The sequence below is a fragment of the Diabrotica virgifera genome, chromosome 5 (assembly GCF_917563875.1).
Source record: "Diabrotica virgifera virgifera chromosome 5, PGI_DIABVI_V3a".
Taxonomy (NCBI): domain Eukaryota; kingdom Metazoa; phylum Arthropoda; class Insecta; order Coleoptera; family Chrysomelidae; genus Diabrotica; species Diabrotica virgifera.
The window spans coordinates 89,349,364-89,367,165 of record NC_065447.1 but is presented as its reverse complement, the minus strand read 5'-3'; the positions used below and the strand labels follow the sequence as shown (position 1 = coordinate 89,367,165).

Genomic DNA, 17,802 nt, shown 5'->3' with positions numbered 1-17,802 from the left:
ATGTATTATCAGTTTTATTTCAATTATATAAGTAAAAAACTTGTTTTAAAAGATTGTTTTATTTCTTATAGGTACTTTTACTTGAAAAGAATATTCACACTTGACTACACTCATATCATCTGTGAATTCAGATAATATATACAGTAGAACCCTGATTATCTGTGCTATGGTTTTCTATTACTGAAGTTGCATTTTTGAGGTTTTATCAAAATAGCGTCACCTTATTCACTCGACAGAAACTCTGTAAGCCAAGAAGAAGACTCGTAATGAAAGAATCATTTTTTCTATTATCTTTTTATGGTAGGTACATATGTATGTATATATGTATTATATTATTATATAAGAAATAAATTTCAATTATCCATGCCACATCTGACCCCGAGGAGCACGGACAATCAGGGTTCTACTGTACACATAAATTAATTTTTATCATTACTAAGTATTGTTGTAAAAAGGCTAACAATACCTCAAATAATATTTATATCAGTTCATATAAGGAAACTATTTAATAGGAATAAAGTAACTTGTACTTTGACTTTTAAAGATTTTAGCCATTGTATAGTTCTTTCAATGTTTACACTTGCTGAAGCAAGTCTTATTAATTCAATTTTCTTCTTAATGCATTCATTTTTTATAAAAAAGTCTATCTACCATTATAGCATCCTCATTTGGTGTCAATATGATTTTTGTTGTTCATTTGAACAAACACCTGTCCAGCAGAAGCATCTGATGGGATAAAACTTGTTTAACAGCTATTAACACACCACCTCCACTGTCGAAGTTAATGGATTCTTGTGTCAGGTCTTGTGTGTAGATATCGTAATTAAATAAACCAATTTCAGCATCGCTTGTATCAGGTGTTAACCATGTGTGTGTGTGTGTGTGTGTGTGTTCACAAAGAGGAGATGGCATTAGATAAACTTTTTGCCACAGATATTTGAAAGTTGAAGATTGAAGATGTCATATTAAATTTTTATTTTAGAATCTTTAAGAAATTGTATGATAATATCATTAATAGTTTTGGTATTGAAGCTTAGTAGATGTGAAATATTCAGCGGTAAACTTACATTCCGCTCCTGAAGTCTAGCAATTAGTGCTTTCGTATGGTTTTTATTAAGTTAACAATTAAAGGTGTTAACCATGTTTCAGTAAATATGATCACATCAAAGTAGCTGTTAGAAACATTTAGAGTCAGAGTTGTCAATTTAGTCCGAAGTCCTCTACCATTTTCAATAAAAATGGAGAGCTTGCCCAAGTCATTGTGGCTTTTTTGAATTACCTTTGGGATATTATAATACCGTATCAACAGGTTCTGTCCCCTGCTTCCTGAGAAGACAAAAGCTCAAATTTTATATACAGATTCAAGTACCTTCCCTTTATTAGGGGTCTGATCAATGCTGATAAAGATGGTTTTAGCATGGTCAATGTGTTTCTGTTTAAGAACTGCATGTCTGCTGTCTGAACATTTTCAGTTGAAGATAAGAACACTTTAAATGGATGGTACCCATTTTTATTTTTCTTTCCAAAGCGAGCTATTCTAATATTGTCAGAGACTTCATCCTAAATTTCGTCTTCGTCTTAGACTTCATCTAAATTTTTTTATACAAAAACCTAGTTACTCTTAATAACTGAAGAAATATAACTCAAAAAGCAATATAGGTAACTCATTTATTTAAAATAAATGTAATTGAAGACGATAATTGCAAACATTACAGGAAACAGGGTGATCTTGATCATATCTTTTTTGAATGTAGACACTAAGTTTTAACAGCATTTAAACTGCCTCTATAAAAATTTAATCAAACTTAATATACATGCACCATTCAATATCCAGTCTGCTGGCTACAGGCTCACAACAAAAATATAAATTATAGATTTCTTGTCAGACACATGCACGTTTCCATAAGATTTGTATGCGAGCATGAAATTTTTTATGATTTCAGTTTAGATTTGGATCCTTTTTTTATCCTAAATGTACATCTTATCCGATATCCATTTTATTGTCCTTTATTGTACCAGTATTGTATGGGATTATTATTATTGTATTGTATTAAGGATAGAATTGTCTATTTGTTATTACAACTGACTGAATGACTAATGTCTATGCCATTAAGGGCGTAGGCGCAAAATTTCGGCTCTAATGCTTTTTAAATGCATTCATTTTTTTTAATTCTGAGAAAACTAATAAGTATTATTGAAAAATTTAAGGGCAGAATGAAAGATTACGTTATTATCGAGGGCCGAAAGTCCCTAAAACTTCCATAATGTTTATTTTAATAAGTTACAGTTGTGAAAAAAAAAAACAGAAAATGTGTGATTTTTAATTTCAAATACGTATCTTATTAAAAAAATTTCCTCGGTAATAATGTAATCTTTCATTCTGTGTTTAAATTTTTCAAAAATATTTATTAGTTTTCTCAGTATTCGCAAAAAATTAATGCATTTAAATGCCAATCAAAAAATAAAAAATAAATCACTTTTCATAAATGACAGATCGACAGATGACAGTTTTCTCAAGATCAACTGGCAACGTTGGATTTCCATAAGAACTTTAGCTCTACCTCGTACAGGAAACTATGTATTTCGTTCTGTGATTGTGATACTGTGTGACGTCATCTGTCAAGCTTCATTATCATTTGCATTTGATGATCACACTGATTGGTTGCGTTCATCGAACAGAGAGCTTGGAATCGGATTGGAAGCTCTTTTACTAGTGAACGGTGCGCTGAATTAATCGGATTGGAAGCGCTCGCCATTTTATTCAGCCTTAAATTTGTTATTGTGCTGTGATAGCTGAATCCCGCCAACTTTAAAATTAAGTTCAAAGTAAAATGGACAATTTAATTAAAATTGAATATAAATACAATAATTATTGTATGTAATTTATTGTAAATATTTGTAGTTCTTATTTATATGTATCCTATATATAGTTAATATCTAAATTAAGTTAGAACTATTTGTGTTTTTTTATTTATATAGTTACTAGAAATATTAACACAATATGTGTATAGTAGATACCTAACTCATTTATTTTCCAACAATCCAGTTTTTGATTGATTCACAAATCTTATAAAAATTGGTATTGATTGCATACCAACTATTTGTAATTAATATTTACCTACAATAAAATTAAATTTAATATAGGTAGGTAGATACCTATACAATAATACTCCATATTAGTTATTTTCAATAATATTTCCAATTTTTTATTCTTCTTCACCCACCGTTATATTATTAATTTCTTTATTTAGCATACCTACTCAATATTGCATTTATCCAGAACATTATTGCCTTCTATATTATAAAATTGTGTAAAACACAATGTTCGTTAATCGAATATTTTCTGTATCAAATTTTAATCCTCTAATTTTGCATTTTATTAGTTCAAACCTTTCTACAGCTGACCGAATCTTTAATTTATTATCAAAATTTTCTTGTTCTTGTAATAAACGTTTATTATTCTGGTAAGATTTCATTAAGTTAAGTATCTAGATATGCTGAATTTTGAATGAGATATATATTCGCTGGTAAAATGGAATCTGCTCGAGTTAAATAGTTAATAGGCCTGGATCCTGCATACCAAAAGAAAGTTTATTAATAGCAAGCTGAAAATTTATTATTAGCTTAACGGTGTCTAGTCGGACAAACTTTGATGTTTTAATTTAAAACAAACACTGGAACGGGAAGTTTTAATTGTTGAACAGGTTACAGGTTTCGAACGTCAGACTACAAAAACGTCTCATGTATTGTGTCGGACATAACTTCCAATTGATTTGCTACTCTTTCATTAGCATGCAAAATCAGACTGCTATTTATCACCAATATAATTCCTATCCTCTGACATGTTCTACGTGTCGGAATTATTAAAATGCCCAACATAGAGAGAGAGACATACTTTATTGATACAATGTACTAAAAGGCCATCGACCAAAGTCTTTCAGCCAACTGCCCAACATATTTTTCGGACAAAAATTTTTTCATATATTATAATATACAAAGTTTGCTATTGAATAAACTTAAAAACAACCTGCTAGTTTTCACAATCATAAACTTGTCAGGATGGCACGTTCCACAATTAAGGCTTCCCCTGTTCCAGTGTTTCTATACATCAAAGTGTGTCCAACTAGACACTGTTAAGCTATTAACAAATCTGAGCTTGCTATTAATCAACTTTTTTTTGGTATGCGGGATCCAGGCCTAGGTACGAAATTTTTAAAAGTAGACATTTTAAAAAAAATTTAATTATACAGTTTAAACAGCTTTTTCAAAACTATTTACAATCATATTATTTGTTGTCATTTCATGGAATTAGGCATACTCCAAATTTAATATAAGTACTATGAAAAAAGAACTAGAGGGAGATATAATCTATTTTTTAATAAGATTCTTTGATCACAACCAACTAACTCTTGAGATAAACTGGGAATGCAGTAGACATCCCTTTATGATGCTCATACAGAAGCACATTTCCAAGTAATCTTACATTACAAAGTTGTTGCTGGCATCCTATAAAGGGAAAAAATAATTATTTTGCATGGTTACGTTATCTTGAAGCTGTATTCGATAAAAAATTCTGAAACGAGAAAGCTCACTTTAATACTTATCTGGGCAAGACATTTTACTTCCATATAAAAGACATGGCGTTTCGGGCCTATTGAGCCCCACTTGCCCGGATAAGGGTTAAAACAGTAAAAGAAAACGCAGCAGCATAAGGTACTGTTAGTTGGGAGCACTCTGAAGACCACCATGTGTTCGTTGTTCTCTGATAATACCATCAATACAGATAGAATTATTTCTACGAGTATGGCTATGTCAAACGAAATAAGGATTGAGAGACCTTTTAGATGCTTTCAGTGAAACAAATGCAATTTTAGAGCCACAACCAAATACTAGGAACGCTAAGGAAGAAATTCCTGTTATTAAAAAAAGAATGGAGGGACAATTCTTGTTAACAAATTCTGCTTAACAATGGAGGAGGAAGATATATGAAAGGTTGTGTTACAATACATTTAGTTTTTATCTAAGCATGAAAATAAATATTATAACCACATTTGTACTACATTTATTTTCAAACAAACCAGTTTTTTATTGATTCACAAAAATTTTTTATTGATTACGATTTACAATTAACCCATTCGCAGATACGACTATATATGCATGTACTTACAAAGGGAAATTACTGTCTGCATATGAAAATGTGTCCACAAATGTGTTAATACAATATTTACAATAAAATTATATTATAGAATATTTACAATAAAATTAAACTCAATATACACATTGATATTCAAGATTAGTTATTTCCAATTTTTTGTAATTCTATATTATTTGGGTGAAAATCTTATGTCCAGAGCTCTTTGGCAAACCAAACGTATCCCCAGCAACAAATTATCTGGTTTACTTAGCATCCACATCATAAACATTAATTTTTTCCAATAGAATTATTCTGTTTTCAAATTGGTGGATATGACCAATACAATTAAATAGTTCCTGGAAATATAACAATATAATATACATGATGTTATTAATTTGTTATACAATTTTACCTGGAAAGTAGTTCTGGACATACGAAAATGTTCTCTAAATTGGATATTGAATTATGGTTTATATATATTTAATTTCATCTCATCCTTCTGGAATAATTTGAGGTAGGTACATCTGCTAAATGTATAACGGCATTTGCTAATTTCGTCCCCAAACAAAAGTTCTTCAAGAATATTATCCATTTTAGTTTAGACAGTTTCAGTTTTATTTAAAATAAAAACAAAACTGTCTAGGTTTAGGTTATAAATTATATAAACAAAGAATAAAAACATAAACAAATGGAACACAGAACACTCTCAATCGAATGTCAAACGTCAGTCGTTCACTAGTAAAAAAACTGTCAGCGTTTCAGCGCAAATTAATCGGATTGCACTCGGATTATTCTGGTGAACGCGACCATTGATTATGGAATTGGAAAATTGGATATGGTCATTGCTCGAGACCATAGAGAAATAACAACAAGAGAGAGATTCAAAGATAGGCAATAACTGGAACAATCTTTCTGCGCAGGTAAGTAGCACATAGGGGCGCTGCTGTTTCTGAAACTAAAATTTATCATGGTACAATAAAGTATTTTGATTGTACCGTGAAAAAAATTTACATTTTTGACATTGACTTTTTAGGTTTTGTTTTTAGAGGACTCCTTCTCTATGCGTCTAGTGTGTGTGGTGTGACGTGTGACAATCAAAATGCAACCAACACCAAGCACTCTCCTTGTTATTTCTCTATGCTCGAGACTCGAGACTATTTTTGATTTTTACTATTAATCTTTTGAGAATTATACGATTTTGCGTTAAGCCAACGAAATTAATTAATACTCAAGCGTCTATTAGTGTAGTGATTTCAATTTTTGGGTGTAAAATTGAAATATGGAAGTAAAAAAAGAAATAAATGAGGAACCATGTAAAGTAGAAATAGAATATAATGGCAATAATGGCCTGGATGATGCTCTTCTAGATGGCTTTAAATGTGAAATTAAGGGGGAATCTAATAGCAAAGTAAAACAAGAAATAGGCGAAGAAGAGGAAACATGTAAAGAAATAGAATATAATGACCTGGATGGTGCTCTTCTAGATGGCTTTAAATATGAAATTAAGGAAGAATCTGATAGGCAAAGTACACATGGCACATATGATTCTTTAGACTTAAAGGAACATCCCATAAATACTAAAATTGAACAACTTGGGGACACACTTCACTCATTTGAAGAAAACCCAAAAACTGAAAAAGGTTTGTAACAATATTTAAGGTTAGGCCTTAAAGTGTTTCTATAGTATAGTTCTTAAGTGTTTCTATAGTTGTTCCATTTTATCTTTTCCCACGGGTCACGAATCATTTTCAAACAAGTTAAATCAAAACATTAATTGAGACATACATTGTATGTACATTACATACATACATTATGTATCTCATTTATTTCGAGCTCCTGTCCAGTGGCGGCTCGTCAGAGGAGGCAAGGGAGGGAGGCTCAGCCTCCCCATAAATTTTTTACACACTCTACACTGTTTTGTTTATCATGAATCGCGAAAATAACAAGCACTCTCACTATTATACAACGTGTAAATTCCATATTATCACTAATTATCCATACGTACGGAGCATTAGCATTAGAATGCATGATCGCGTCTCAGTTTTATTACATATTATTGTAGGCAGGACCCTGGGTTATCCCGAGATGCATGAATGGAGCACGGAGCCGAGAAGCCCAGCAGTCTCCGTTGCTAATGCTCCGTGCAGCGCAGCAGGCCTTTAAGGAGACCTGGTCTCCTAACAGTGGCATCTACGGTGCCATCACACGCTGCCTGGAGATATACCATGGGAGGCAAAATAGCTTCTCAGCTCCGTTGCGTGCGTCTCAGGACAACGAATTTTAGGGTCCTGACTAAAAATAATGAAAAATCTAAAATTGCGAATTTTGTTATGAAATTTGGTATGTGGGGTTATAATTAATATTTGGAACAACTTGCTCAAATAACTTTTTCCGATATATCTCTAACTCAAAGCAAAATATCGGTAATTTATGGTGTTTTTGAATTCGCAGTAGGCCGCGTTTAGAATTAAAAAATTCAGTTGAGTATCTTAAAAAATTTGAAGCTTCATTATGTATGGACTGCAAAACTTCAAATCTGTATTAATTTTGATATGCGAGGTATCTATTTACAAATAGATTGAATTGTTAACAAATAAACGACACAAACTTTGGTATTAAACTTTTACAATTAGACTAACTATTTTTAAAATGATATGATATGAAATTATGAATTAGGATGATATTATGAAATGTAAATAAAAAATGGTCAAAAAATGGGGCCTTAAATTACATTTTTTGGCGCATTTTTTTGCTAGTGCAAATTTGTCTAGATATTTTACAGTTAGGTATAGCCTCCCCTATTGTAAAAATCACGAACCACCACTGCTCCTGTCATATGTTGTATAATCCGTGTATAATATTAATATACAACAATGATAAACTCAATTCGCTCCATATACATTCAAATTATCATAGACTGAGCCTACCCTCCGCACTTCCTGACTACAAGATCTTTTGAACAGGTTTCAGTATCCCTTTCTAGCACATTGTATCGAGAAACTTACATGAAACTGAGTGGGGGTATAAGCACGGAGAGGGAGAACTACTGTTGCAGCTTTACTATGCCTAAGAGTGAAATAGCACTGAGCCACAAAAAAACATGATGTAGTCACTTTGCTCAACATGACACTCTGTCTATGATAATAATATATACAGTCGGAAAAATGAAAGAATACCCATGAACGAACATATAAAATATGCTGTATTTTCCTGTCACCGTGTCACAAAGAAAATTGTCCAGTGCAAGTACATGTAACAATAATTATTACATGTACTTGCGCTGGTCAATTTTTTGTGTTTTTATTTTATTTATTTTATTTACCCACAGGAAAACCCCATTAACAGTAAAAATACAATAAATACAATAAAAAAATGAGATACAACCATTCATTAAAATATAAAAAGTAAAAATAAGAAAAGCAAAGGCTTGAAAAATCACCAGGCAAGATATTCAAAACATAACAGTTAGAAAAATAAAATATAAAATGTACACATGTAACTGAAACAAATTAATAAAATTATACAAAACACAAATACAATAATAAAATACAACAACATTGCAAGATGAAACCTAATTATCACATGGCAAGAGATCTCCTCAGTTGGCCCAGGCTTATATTAAACAGATTCATATCAAAACCGTTAAGGAAGCACATATCGATGGCTTAGTGTGAAAACCTCGTATCTCATTAAATTACAATTTTACAGGAGAGGCAAAAAACTGATTTTCTGCATAATATAACCTAAAAACAAAAATTATGTTACGTATTTTTAATTGGAGCACATTGAGACAAATATCTGATATTGGCACAGAGGTAAAAGTGTTAAATATGCTGCTATTAAATTGGAAATAGAAATATTAACTATGAAAAACACGTAAATATCCTTGCAGTATATAGAGCCTTTGGCCAAATAACTATGATAACCTCGTATATCTTGTGTTTTTCCTTCTGTGTTTAACCTCGTGTTTTTCATCTCAAATGAGGTTGTGTTTATTATTATTTACGAGGTTTTCATTTGTCATAGCTTGTTGCACACCTCCAAATACTAGGTCGATACAATACAAATCTTTTGATTTAAGGTTCATAAAATGTTCCTATATGCCGGACTACCTTTGGTTGTTCACAAAAAACATTTCTGCAAGTCGAATCTCTCAAACAAACACTCCAAATTAAGTACCAAATTCTTGGTTATAAAAATATAGGTGGTATTCACACTAAATCAAGAGAGCAATTGATATATTTATTTATTTATTTATTAACGGGATAAACCCAATACATACAAAATACAATAAAGCAGAGCTTTTGTCATAATAATGAAAATATAAAATTTAGATACATGTAAAACTACAACTATAAAACACAAACATAAAAAATAAAAAAGAATATAAATTATTTGTAAATGATGAAAACAACTGAATTAACTATAACAGTTAAATCTATTTAATTTTTTAAATTCAAAATTCAAGACGCCCGAGTTCTTGTTTAATAGAGGAAACTGAAGAACCAAACAGATCTATTACATGACTAAACTTGTTTCCATACAGGGCCAATCTACTAATCGGTGCATATTGACCATAATTTGTAGCATGTCGTTGTTCCCTGAATATTTGTGGATTTCGTGTCAATCTAGCAGGTATATTAAAGTATACAAGACTTATCAATTCTTCGGAGTTAATAACACCAGAGATAATTTTGCGAAGACAACAAATATCCAACATGACTCTTCTGCGTTCAAGAGTTTGTAAATTTAATCTCTTTAATATATTATCATAAGTATAATTTCTAACTGTTAAACCCATCTTAAAAGCTGCGAAACGTAAAAATTTGTTTTGAACCTTTTCAATATTTAGGATTTGATATGCATAACTAGGTGACCAGATAATAGAACCATATTCAATAATTGATCTCACGATACTGCAATATAAGATTTTTATTGTGTGAATTGACAAATCTTTTGATGAACGCAATACAAAACCCAACATCTTAAATGCTTTCGAAACAGTATGGTCAATGTGAGAGTAAAATGTTAATTTACAATCAAATATTATACCCAAATCCCGAATTTCGTTCACACGTGTGACAGGAGTATTATTAATAAAATATTGATGGTGAATAGGCGAATGGGATCTAGCAAAAGTTATTAAAAAGCATTTATTAATATTAAGTTCCATATCATTTCTACCACACCACTCATAAAAATCATTTACTTGTGACTGAAGCTGAAAAATGTTATCCTCATTATTGACAGTCTTATATATTTTAACATCATCAGCAAACATTAAAAAGTTAACTTCCTTAAAAATATAGTGAACATCATTCAAGAACAGATTAAATAGAAGGGGGCCACAGTGGGAACCTTGCGGTACTCCAGATGTAGCTGTAAAAGCATTAGAAAGAAAACATCCTATTTTTACACTTAAACTTCGATTAGTCAGGTAACTTTGCATCCAATCAAAGAGACTTCCAGAAACACCGTATGCTGTAAGTTTTGCAAGTAAGATATTATGATTGACCTTATCGAATGCTTTAGAAAAATCAGTATAGATGGAATCTACTTGTAATTTGTTCTCCAAAGCAATAACAATGTCATTCTGATAAAGAAGTAAATTAGTTACTGTAGATTTACCCTGTACAAAACCGTGTTGTTCATTCACCAGAATACTGCCGAATTCACAAGTAAGCTGCTTAGTAACTAAATAATCTAATAATTTTGGAATTGCTGATATAGTACAAACTGCTCTGTAGTTTTCCACATTTGACTTTGAACCAGATTTAAATATAGGTTTTACGTAACTTCGTTTCCAGCAATCAGGGAAAACCCCTTCTTGCAAAGATTTGTTAAAGAGTATACACAATGGCTTAGATATAGTACAAACACATTGTTTTAATAGATAGTTAGGAATGCCATCAGGGCCAAAATTTAGTTTAGGAGCCAAATTGTGAATACTCTCAAAAATAGTATTTATGTTAAAAGAGCATGAACTCATGTTACCAGCATTTTCAAATTGATATTGTGGGGGGGGGGGGGCAGTATTATGGTCAGTGAACACTGTAGAAAAAAATTTGGCAAATAAATTCACAGCTTCCTCCCCAGAACTACTTTGATCATCTCCTAAATATAAATGGCAAGGTACATCATAATTTTTTTTGCGACTGTTTATATATTTCCAAAAAGTGCCTGGGTCATTATTAATTCTAAATTCAGAATCTCTAACATATAAATTATAACAATCTTTACTCAGTGTACTACATTCAGATCGTAAGTTATGAAAAATAATAAAATCATCATAATTGTTGAACATCTTATACTTTTTATGATATTTTTTCTTTTCTATTATTAGTCGTTTTAACTCCGGGCTAAACCAAATTGGAAATGTACTTGTCTTACATACTTTTTTAGGAACATAAGAATTTATTGCATGATTGACAATATCGTAAAATTTAGACACAGCGTCTTCAATATTCAAAGTCTTTAGTGAATCCCAATCTATTTCCGACAAGAAAAAGTTCATACCAATATAATCACCGTTTTTAAAATCATAATATGACTCTGCGTACTTTAAAGGATCACTGTTATTTATTATATTAACATCAAATGTTACACCATTGTGGTTAAGGGAGTTAGGAAAAATTAAATCAGCAGCATTTACAACACTCAACTCGTTACAATTAGAAAAGATTAAGTCTAAAATTACATTTCTACTATTGGACACAAAATTATTTTGAAAAAGGTTGTAAAAACTATAGCAATTGACCATATGTAAAGCTGGTGAATTTGGTGGATAGTTCAATAAACTAACTCCTAAATTATCGTTTGTCCACGTAACATTCGGAAGATTAAAGTCACCAGAAATAAAGACCTTAGAGTAGTTATTGTTCATTAATATAAAATCAAGGACATTACAATGATCTTCGTATATTTCATGATCAGACCGTGGCAGTATGTACACAGAGCCAAAAATAACTTTCTCTGTTCCAATATTAACTAGTACAAAAATTTGTTCAACTTTAGTATGAGGTATAGATAGAGCAAAACTGTTAAACTTTTTCTTAACGGCTATAAGGACACCGCCACCTCTTCCCTTATCTTTAAAATGATCAAAATTATCACGATCTGCTCGAAAGATATTATAATCAGAATCCAAGCCCAATTCTGAATCAGAATAGCTATTTGTCAACCATGTTTCAACAAGTATAATAACATCATAACTCGAACATAATACACTTAGACTAAAATCTATCAACTTCGTACGCATGCCTCCCACATTATGAAAATAAACAGATAGCTTTGAATGATTTAAATTAGAATAATCCCTACAGATTAGTTTTTTTCCTTAATAGGTAAAATTTTAGGAATTCCATGTACATACTTGATAGTCAGATTTGTTTCACCAGCACTTTTTTTTATTTCCAGTTCCTTCCTAAGTTCATTTAAATAATTTCGCTGACTGATAGTAAGATCGGAGCTAACTCTAATATTTGAAGGTAATTGACTTCGGTTTTTTAGTACACGAATAACACTAGCAGAACTGTCCAGAATTGCTTTAATTGGTCGAGGCCTATTTCCTTGCTTTCCAACACGAAACAACTTTTTTATGGATACTTCAGTAAAACCTGAAAGTAATTCTTCAACTGTTTTTAAATCTTCGGCAGATTCGTGAACATTGAACAACATAAGGTTATTTTCACGTTTACGACGTTCACTATATTCACTTATAAACGATTCATAATGATTACCAGTGTCAGTTGATTTCACATGATCAGAATTTGAAACAGTTAATTTGGAACTTTGAGTTACTTTATCAGCTTCGTAAATCTCCATTCTTAGTATCCTTTGCTCTAAAGTTGTGATTTTGCAATTAAGGCTTGATGAGAAATTTTGGAGTTCTAATTCCAGATCATTAACTTTTTTTATAAGGGCAGGTATGTTTAAAGCATCCCTACATGAAGGGCAAAAGAAAGGCATTATTCTATTAGACATAACTACAACTCTTACTTCAGAAGCTGATAAGCCAGAGCAAGATTTACAAATTACTCTTTTGCATAAATCACATGGGCATCCAAACATCTCATTTTTGACTTCTTTATAATTACATGAAGTCTGACACTTATAACATATTCCAGCCATTTTTAAGTTTTAACAATTAGATCCTTTGTTGAATTCAAAGAACACTCCACCACTGGTCACCAAAACACATTAACTTTTTAAGTGGAAAAAGTCTCTTTTTATCAACAACTAATTACATTTTGGTGTTAAATGCAATTTTACAACTAAACCATTAACTTTATTATTGTAACTTTATAATTTTCAATTAGATAAATCCTTAAGGATTATTTTGATGCAAAACTTCGATATTTTTTCTAATTTAAAACCACTTAAAAATTGATAAATTCTAAGAGCACATTTACTGTGTATCTAAACTGGTATAACGTTTTTGTTAACTGTGGTATACGTGGTTTCTTTTTTCGGCTATAGAAAATAGTCTAGTGTATTTGGAATTTTTCTAACAGTTGTAAATTGTGAGATACAAGGTTTTCAAACTAAAACCACCAAAATGTCATTTTCGAAAAAAAATGAGATACGAGGCTTTCACACTAAGCCATCGATATATCTATCTAAAGGCATGTTACTACCGTAGGATGTTCTGTGAAAGGCCGTGTTAAAGGTAACATTGTAGCGTAAACCTAGATATGGAACATTAAATCTTATACTATCCAACAAACTGGGACAATCAATAAGTCTATTAATGATTTTGAAAACAAAGACATGTCCCGAAATATCATGCCCAACACTAAGGGGAGCTAATGAGAAATGTTGCTCAATCCCAGTGTAATCATGGTTCTCAATATAAGTCTGAGTTTTATAAGCACAGTATTTTAGGAACTTATGTTTTCAACTTTTTTTTCGACTTTTTCAATAGTGTCAATATGAATTTGAGGTTCGGAGACCAAACTACCGAACAATATTCTAATATAGATCTGACTAGACAACAATAGATTAACCTAACAGCATCAATAGAGAAGTATTTAGAGTTTCTTTTAACAAATCCAAGTAATTTAGAAGCTTTTACGGATAATGAATTGATATGCTCGACAAATGAGAGCTTTTCATCCATGATAACACCTAGATCTCTAATAGACGAGACATATCTAAGAGGTTTACTGTCTATGTGATAAGCAGTATCAAAAACTTATGGGAAAAACTAATATAACAACACTTCTCAACACATAACTGAAGATTATAGCAAATGCACCAATCAAAGAAGCGATCCATATCAGCCTGTAAAAGTTTCTGATCCTCAATATCATTCACAACTCGCCAAAATTTTACATCATCAGCCAAAATTAAACATTTACTATATAAGAAGCAATTAACGATATCATTGTGTGACACGGTGACAGGAAAATACAGCATGTTTTATATGTTTGTTCATGGGTATTCTTTCATTTTTCCTACTGTATGTCTATGGTCCATGTATAATATAACATATATGTGTAATAATAAGGAAAAATAACATACTTATTACTGTCATCAAAACAGTTTAATACAGTATAATACAGTGTAATATAATAACAGTGTAATAGTAATATTAAAACGATACAATGCAAAACACAATATATACAATAGCAATCTCGCTACTCGGAATCAACCTATCTACACATTCAGACTCGGAGCCATCGCATTTCAACCCAATGCGATAACATTAAACAGCGACACACAGTCACCTGTCCATCGTCACTACTGCTACTGCGGTAACGATTCCGATGGAACGCCACGTCAATACTGAGGTGCCTACCTAGGCAAAGTACCGGCTCAACCCACCGCATCTCTGCCATTGAGCTATTCCTAATTCAACACGTCAGGAATAACTGATTTTACCATTCTCCTCCTCGTATGTAGAGGGGATGCGCCAACATGGATACTCCTTCGGTCATCTACGGCAGGGGTCACCAATTATTGTCCCTGTTGGTCCATTTCGCAAACCTATGACACTTGCGGGGTCCGGATTTAATGCTACCTGTGTCTGGTTGTGCTGATTCGGTTTATTTGCGGATTCTTGTTAAAAATAAACAGAAATTGTTGAACAATTTTTTTTAACAAATTCAGAACATCACCTTTTTCTCCCCGAAAATATGTTTTTAGCAGTTTTTTGGTCATCTTAAAAAAAAGATCTTCTGTCAAAAAAGTTGATGAACTTCGAGTTTTAAGCGATTTAAAATCTGAAAAATGCGAAAATTTTCGAAGCTTGAAAACTCACGTGTAAATTATTATTTTTAAGGTCTTCAAGTACCTGAATTAAAGTTTAAACATTCAATTTCAAGATTCTGATGAGTAATCGGGGCTTATTTCAATTTAGACTGTTGCTTTTAATTGTTAATTATGCGCCTCCACTCAACCCTTAAGACGCGCGTCGCACTATATGATTGTCGTATTTAATTAGCACATTGCATTAGCATATTTTCGCATTTTTCAGATTTTAAATCGCTTATAACTTGAAAACTATCAGCATTTGAGAAAAATAACAAGAGACCTTTTTAGTTTACAATTACCCAAAAAAACTAAAAATACATTTTTTGGAACAAAAAGGTAATTTTGAATTTGTTTAAAAAAATTGTTTCCTGTGTAAAAAAATGTACAACCTGTCTGAAGTTTGGAATGAATTTAGTGCAACTGATTCTCAATAGGGAGTTGAGATATTCATCTGTTAGCTGAGATGTGTACAGATTTTTAACAAAGTTCATTATTGAAAAAGCTGCTTCGCACACATAAGTTGAGCCAAACATGGCACACAATTTCATGGCCAAACATTTTCAAAAATGCAAAAAACTATATTTTGAATTTAATCGCGGTCCGCACAAAACTAGCTTACGGTCCGGAAGCGGACCGCGGTCCGCCAATTGGTGACCCCCTGATCTATGGTCTACCGGCCGATAGCCAGCTGTGGGCTTCATATCATTACACCCACTTATCTTTGGAAAAAAAAAATGTAGCATACATTTTATTGTGCCGTGTATACTACACGGCTTGGACTCATCAACGGTGTGGTCTTCGTCGGTTCTTCGTTACTTAGTAAACTGGTCCTGGATGGCTGTCAAGAAAATGCTTCCCTCTGTAGATCTTGGGCGTGGCCCCCTCAAATCCATTGGGACAGTGTGCTAAGGCTTTTCTACAGCAAATGGTCACATTCTTCCTGCTGGCTGCATCTGCGACGGTTTACTCTTAAGGCATATTCTTTTTGTCGGTTTTCTCTTCGCAAATTGGTCTGGGATGATTGTTAAGAAGATGCTTCCCTCGGTAGATCTTGGGCGTTGTCCCCTCAAATCTATTGGGACAGTGTGCCAAGGCTTTTCTACAGCAGATGGTAACATTCTTCTTGCTAGCTCCATCTTTGACGGTTAAAGGTATTTTCTTTTACGTCGTGGTCCCATCAACAGTGTCGTATTTTTCGGTGAATCGAGAATTGGTCTCGGATGACTGGCTAGAAGGTGCTTCCTTCTGTAGATCTTGGGCGTGATCCCCTCAATTCGATTGGGACAGTGTGAAAAGGCTTTTCTACAGCAGATGGTCGCGTCCTTTCTGCTCGTTTACTTTCGGTTTGGTTCATATTCGGTTCATTAAGAATCTAAAAACAAAGAAACCCAATCATCTTTGAACGGGTTTTATATTATATCCACGACGTGGACCTGTTACAAGTCTGTGTCTTTGCCTGTTGTCAATGTGTGACGTTTACTTGTATGATGACTTATTTTTGCTCGGGTGCCAATTTGTAACAGGTAGTTACAAATTGGTAGATTTGATTTTGCTCGGGCGCCATTTTGTAACGGGTAGCTCTTTCAGGACGACACACTCAGTAAAACATAGGTTAAAAAGAAAGTAAATATATTTCAGATACTTATCTACAGTTCAAAATAAATAAAATAAAATATATTTCTATCTTCTGCAAAGGAAATTTTTTTTTTATTTGAAACTTGCAAATTTACAATCTACTCTATACAAAGGAGTATTGAGTAAAACTGATAAATTATGTAATGTTTTATAGGTGTTGCCGGCCAGTGCCGGTTCACCTTATTCACCACTGTATTCACTAACACGAGTGTTACTCACACAAGTCTTCTGGCCACTGTCTCTTGAGTCTCCGAACTGGTAATGGATGATTGGTAAGCGTGGAAATCAGGTCGTTGTTGTGATTGATACTTCTTTTTCTATGCTTGGTCGCATGCAGTCCTATTATGATCTTTATGAATGGTATTTTTAAGTCCTCATGTAATGTTTGGTTTGAAATACAGGGTGAGTCATGAGAAACTGTACATACTCCTACCTTGTATAGAGGCTCCTATGGGGAATAACACATGACCATTAAAAAGTGTCTGCTCCAATTGTTTTTTAATATACAGGGAGAGTTTCGCATTTTGACAGAAATTTGTATTCGTCATAATTTTTGAACTGTCAGATCGATATGTCTCTTGTTTTGGTCAATCGTTACACTATTACCACCTAATCAACTGATTTATTCAAACTAGAAAAAAATCAACTAGGAATGAAGTAAACACTTCTGTTGTATGTAGGCATATATGAATTTATTAAAAAATCCTTAAAATTTATCCACGAATGAGTGGAAGTACAAAACGTTTTCGGTCAGACTGACCATCATCACTGTAAACCTG

The 17,802-nt window shown here is 32.4% G+C and overlaps 1 protein-coding gene and 1 long non-coding RNA gene across 3 annotated transcripts in view; one reads left to right on the top strand and one right to left on the bottom strand.

Annotated features, from left to right (window-relative positions):
* Positions 1-5,046: 5,046 nt before the first annotated feature.
* LOC126884285 (uncharacterized) lies at positions 5,047-5,946 on the bottom strand. Its single transcript, XR_007697939.1, has 2 exons — positions 5,547-5,946; positions 5,047-5,490 (listed from the first exon to the last, which is right to left on the bottom strand). It is a non-coding gene; the product is annotated as an uncharacterized LOC126884285 (long non-coding RNA).
* A 241-nt stretch (positions 5,947-6,187) lies between these two features.
* Positions 6,188-17,802, top strand: part of LOC126884280 (zinc finger protein 112-like) — a 35,937-nt gene continuing 24,322 nt past the window's right edge. The window contains exon 1 of one of the 2 annotated variants that reach the window (XM_050650211.1): positions 6,188-6,774. In XM_050650211.1, the coding sequence (XP_050506168.1) occupies positions 6,414-6,774 (361 nt within the window). In that variant the 5' untranslated portion in view covers positions 6,188-6,413. The remainder of the gene's footprint in view (positions 6,775-17,802) is intronic. The other variant, XM_050650212.1, reaches the window with a different exon arrangement.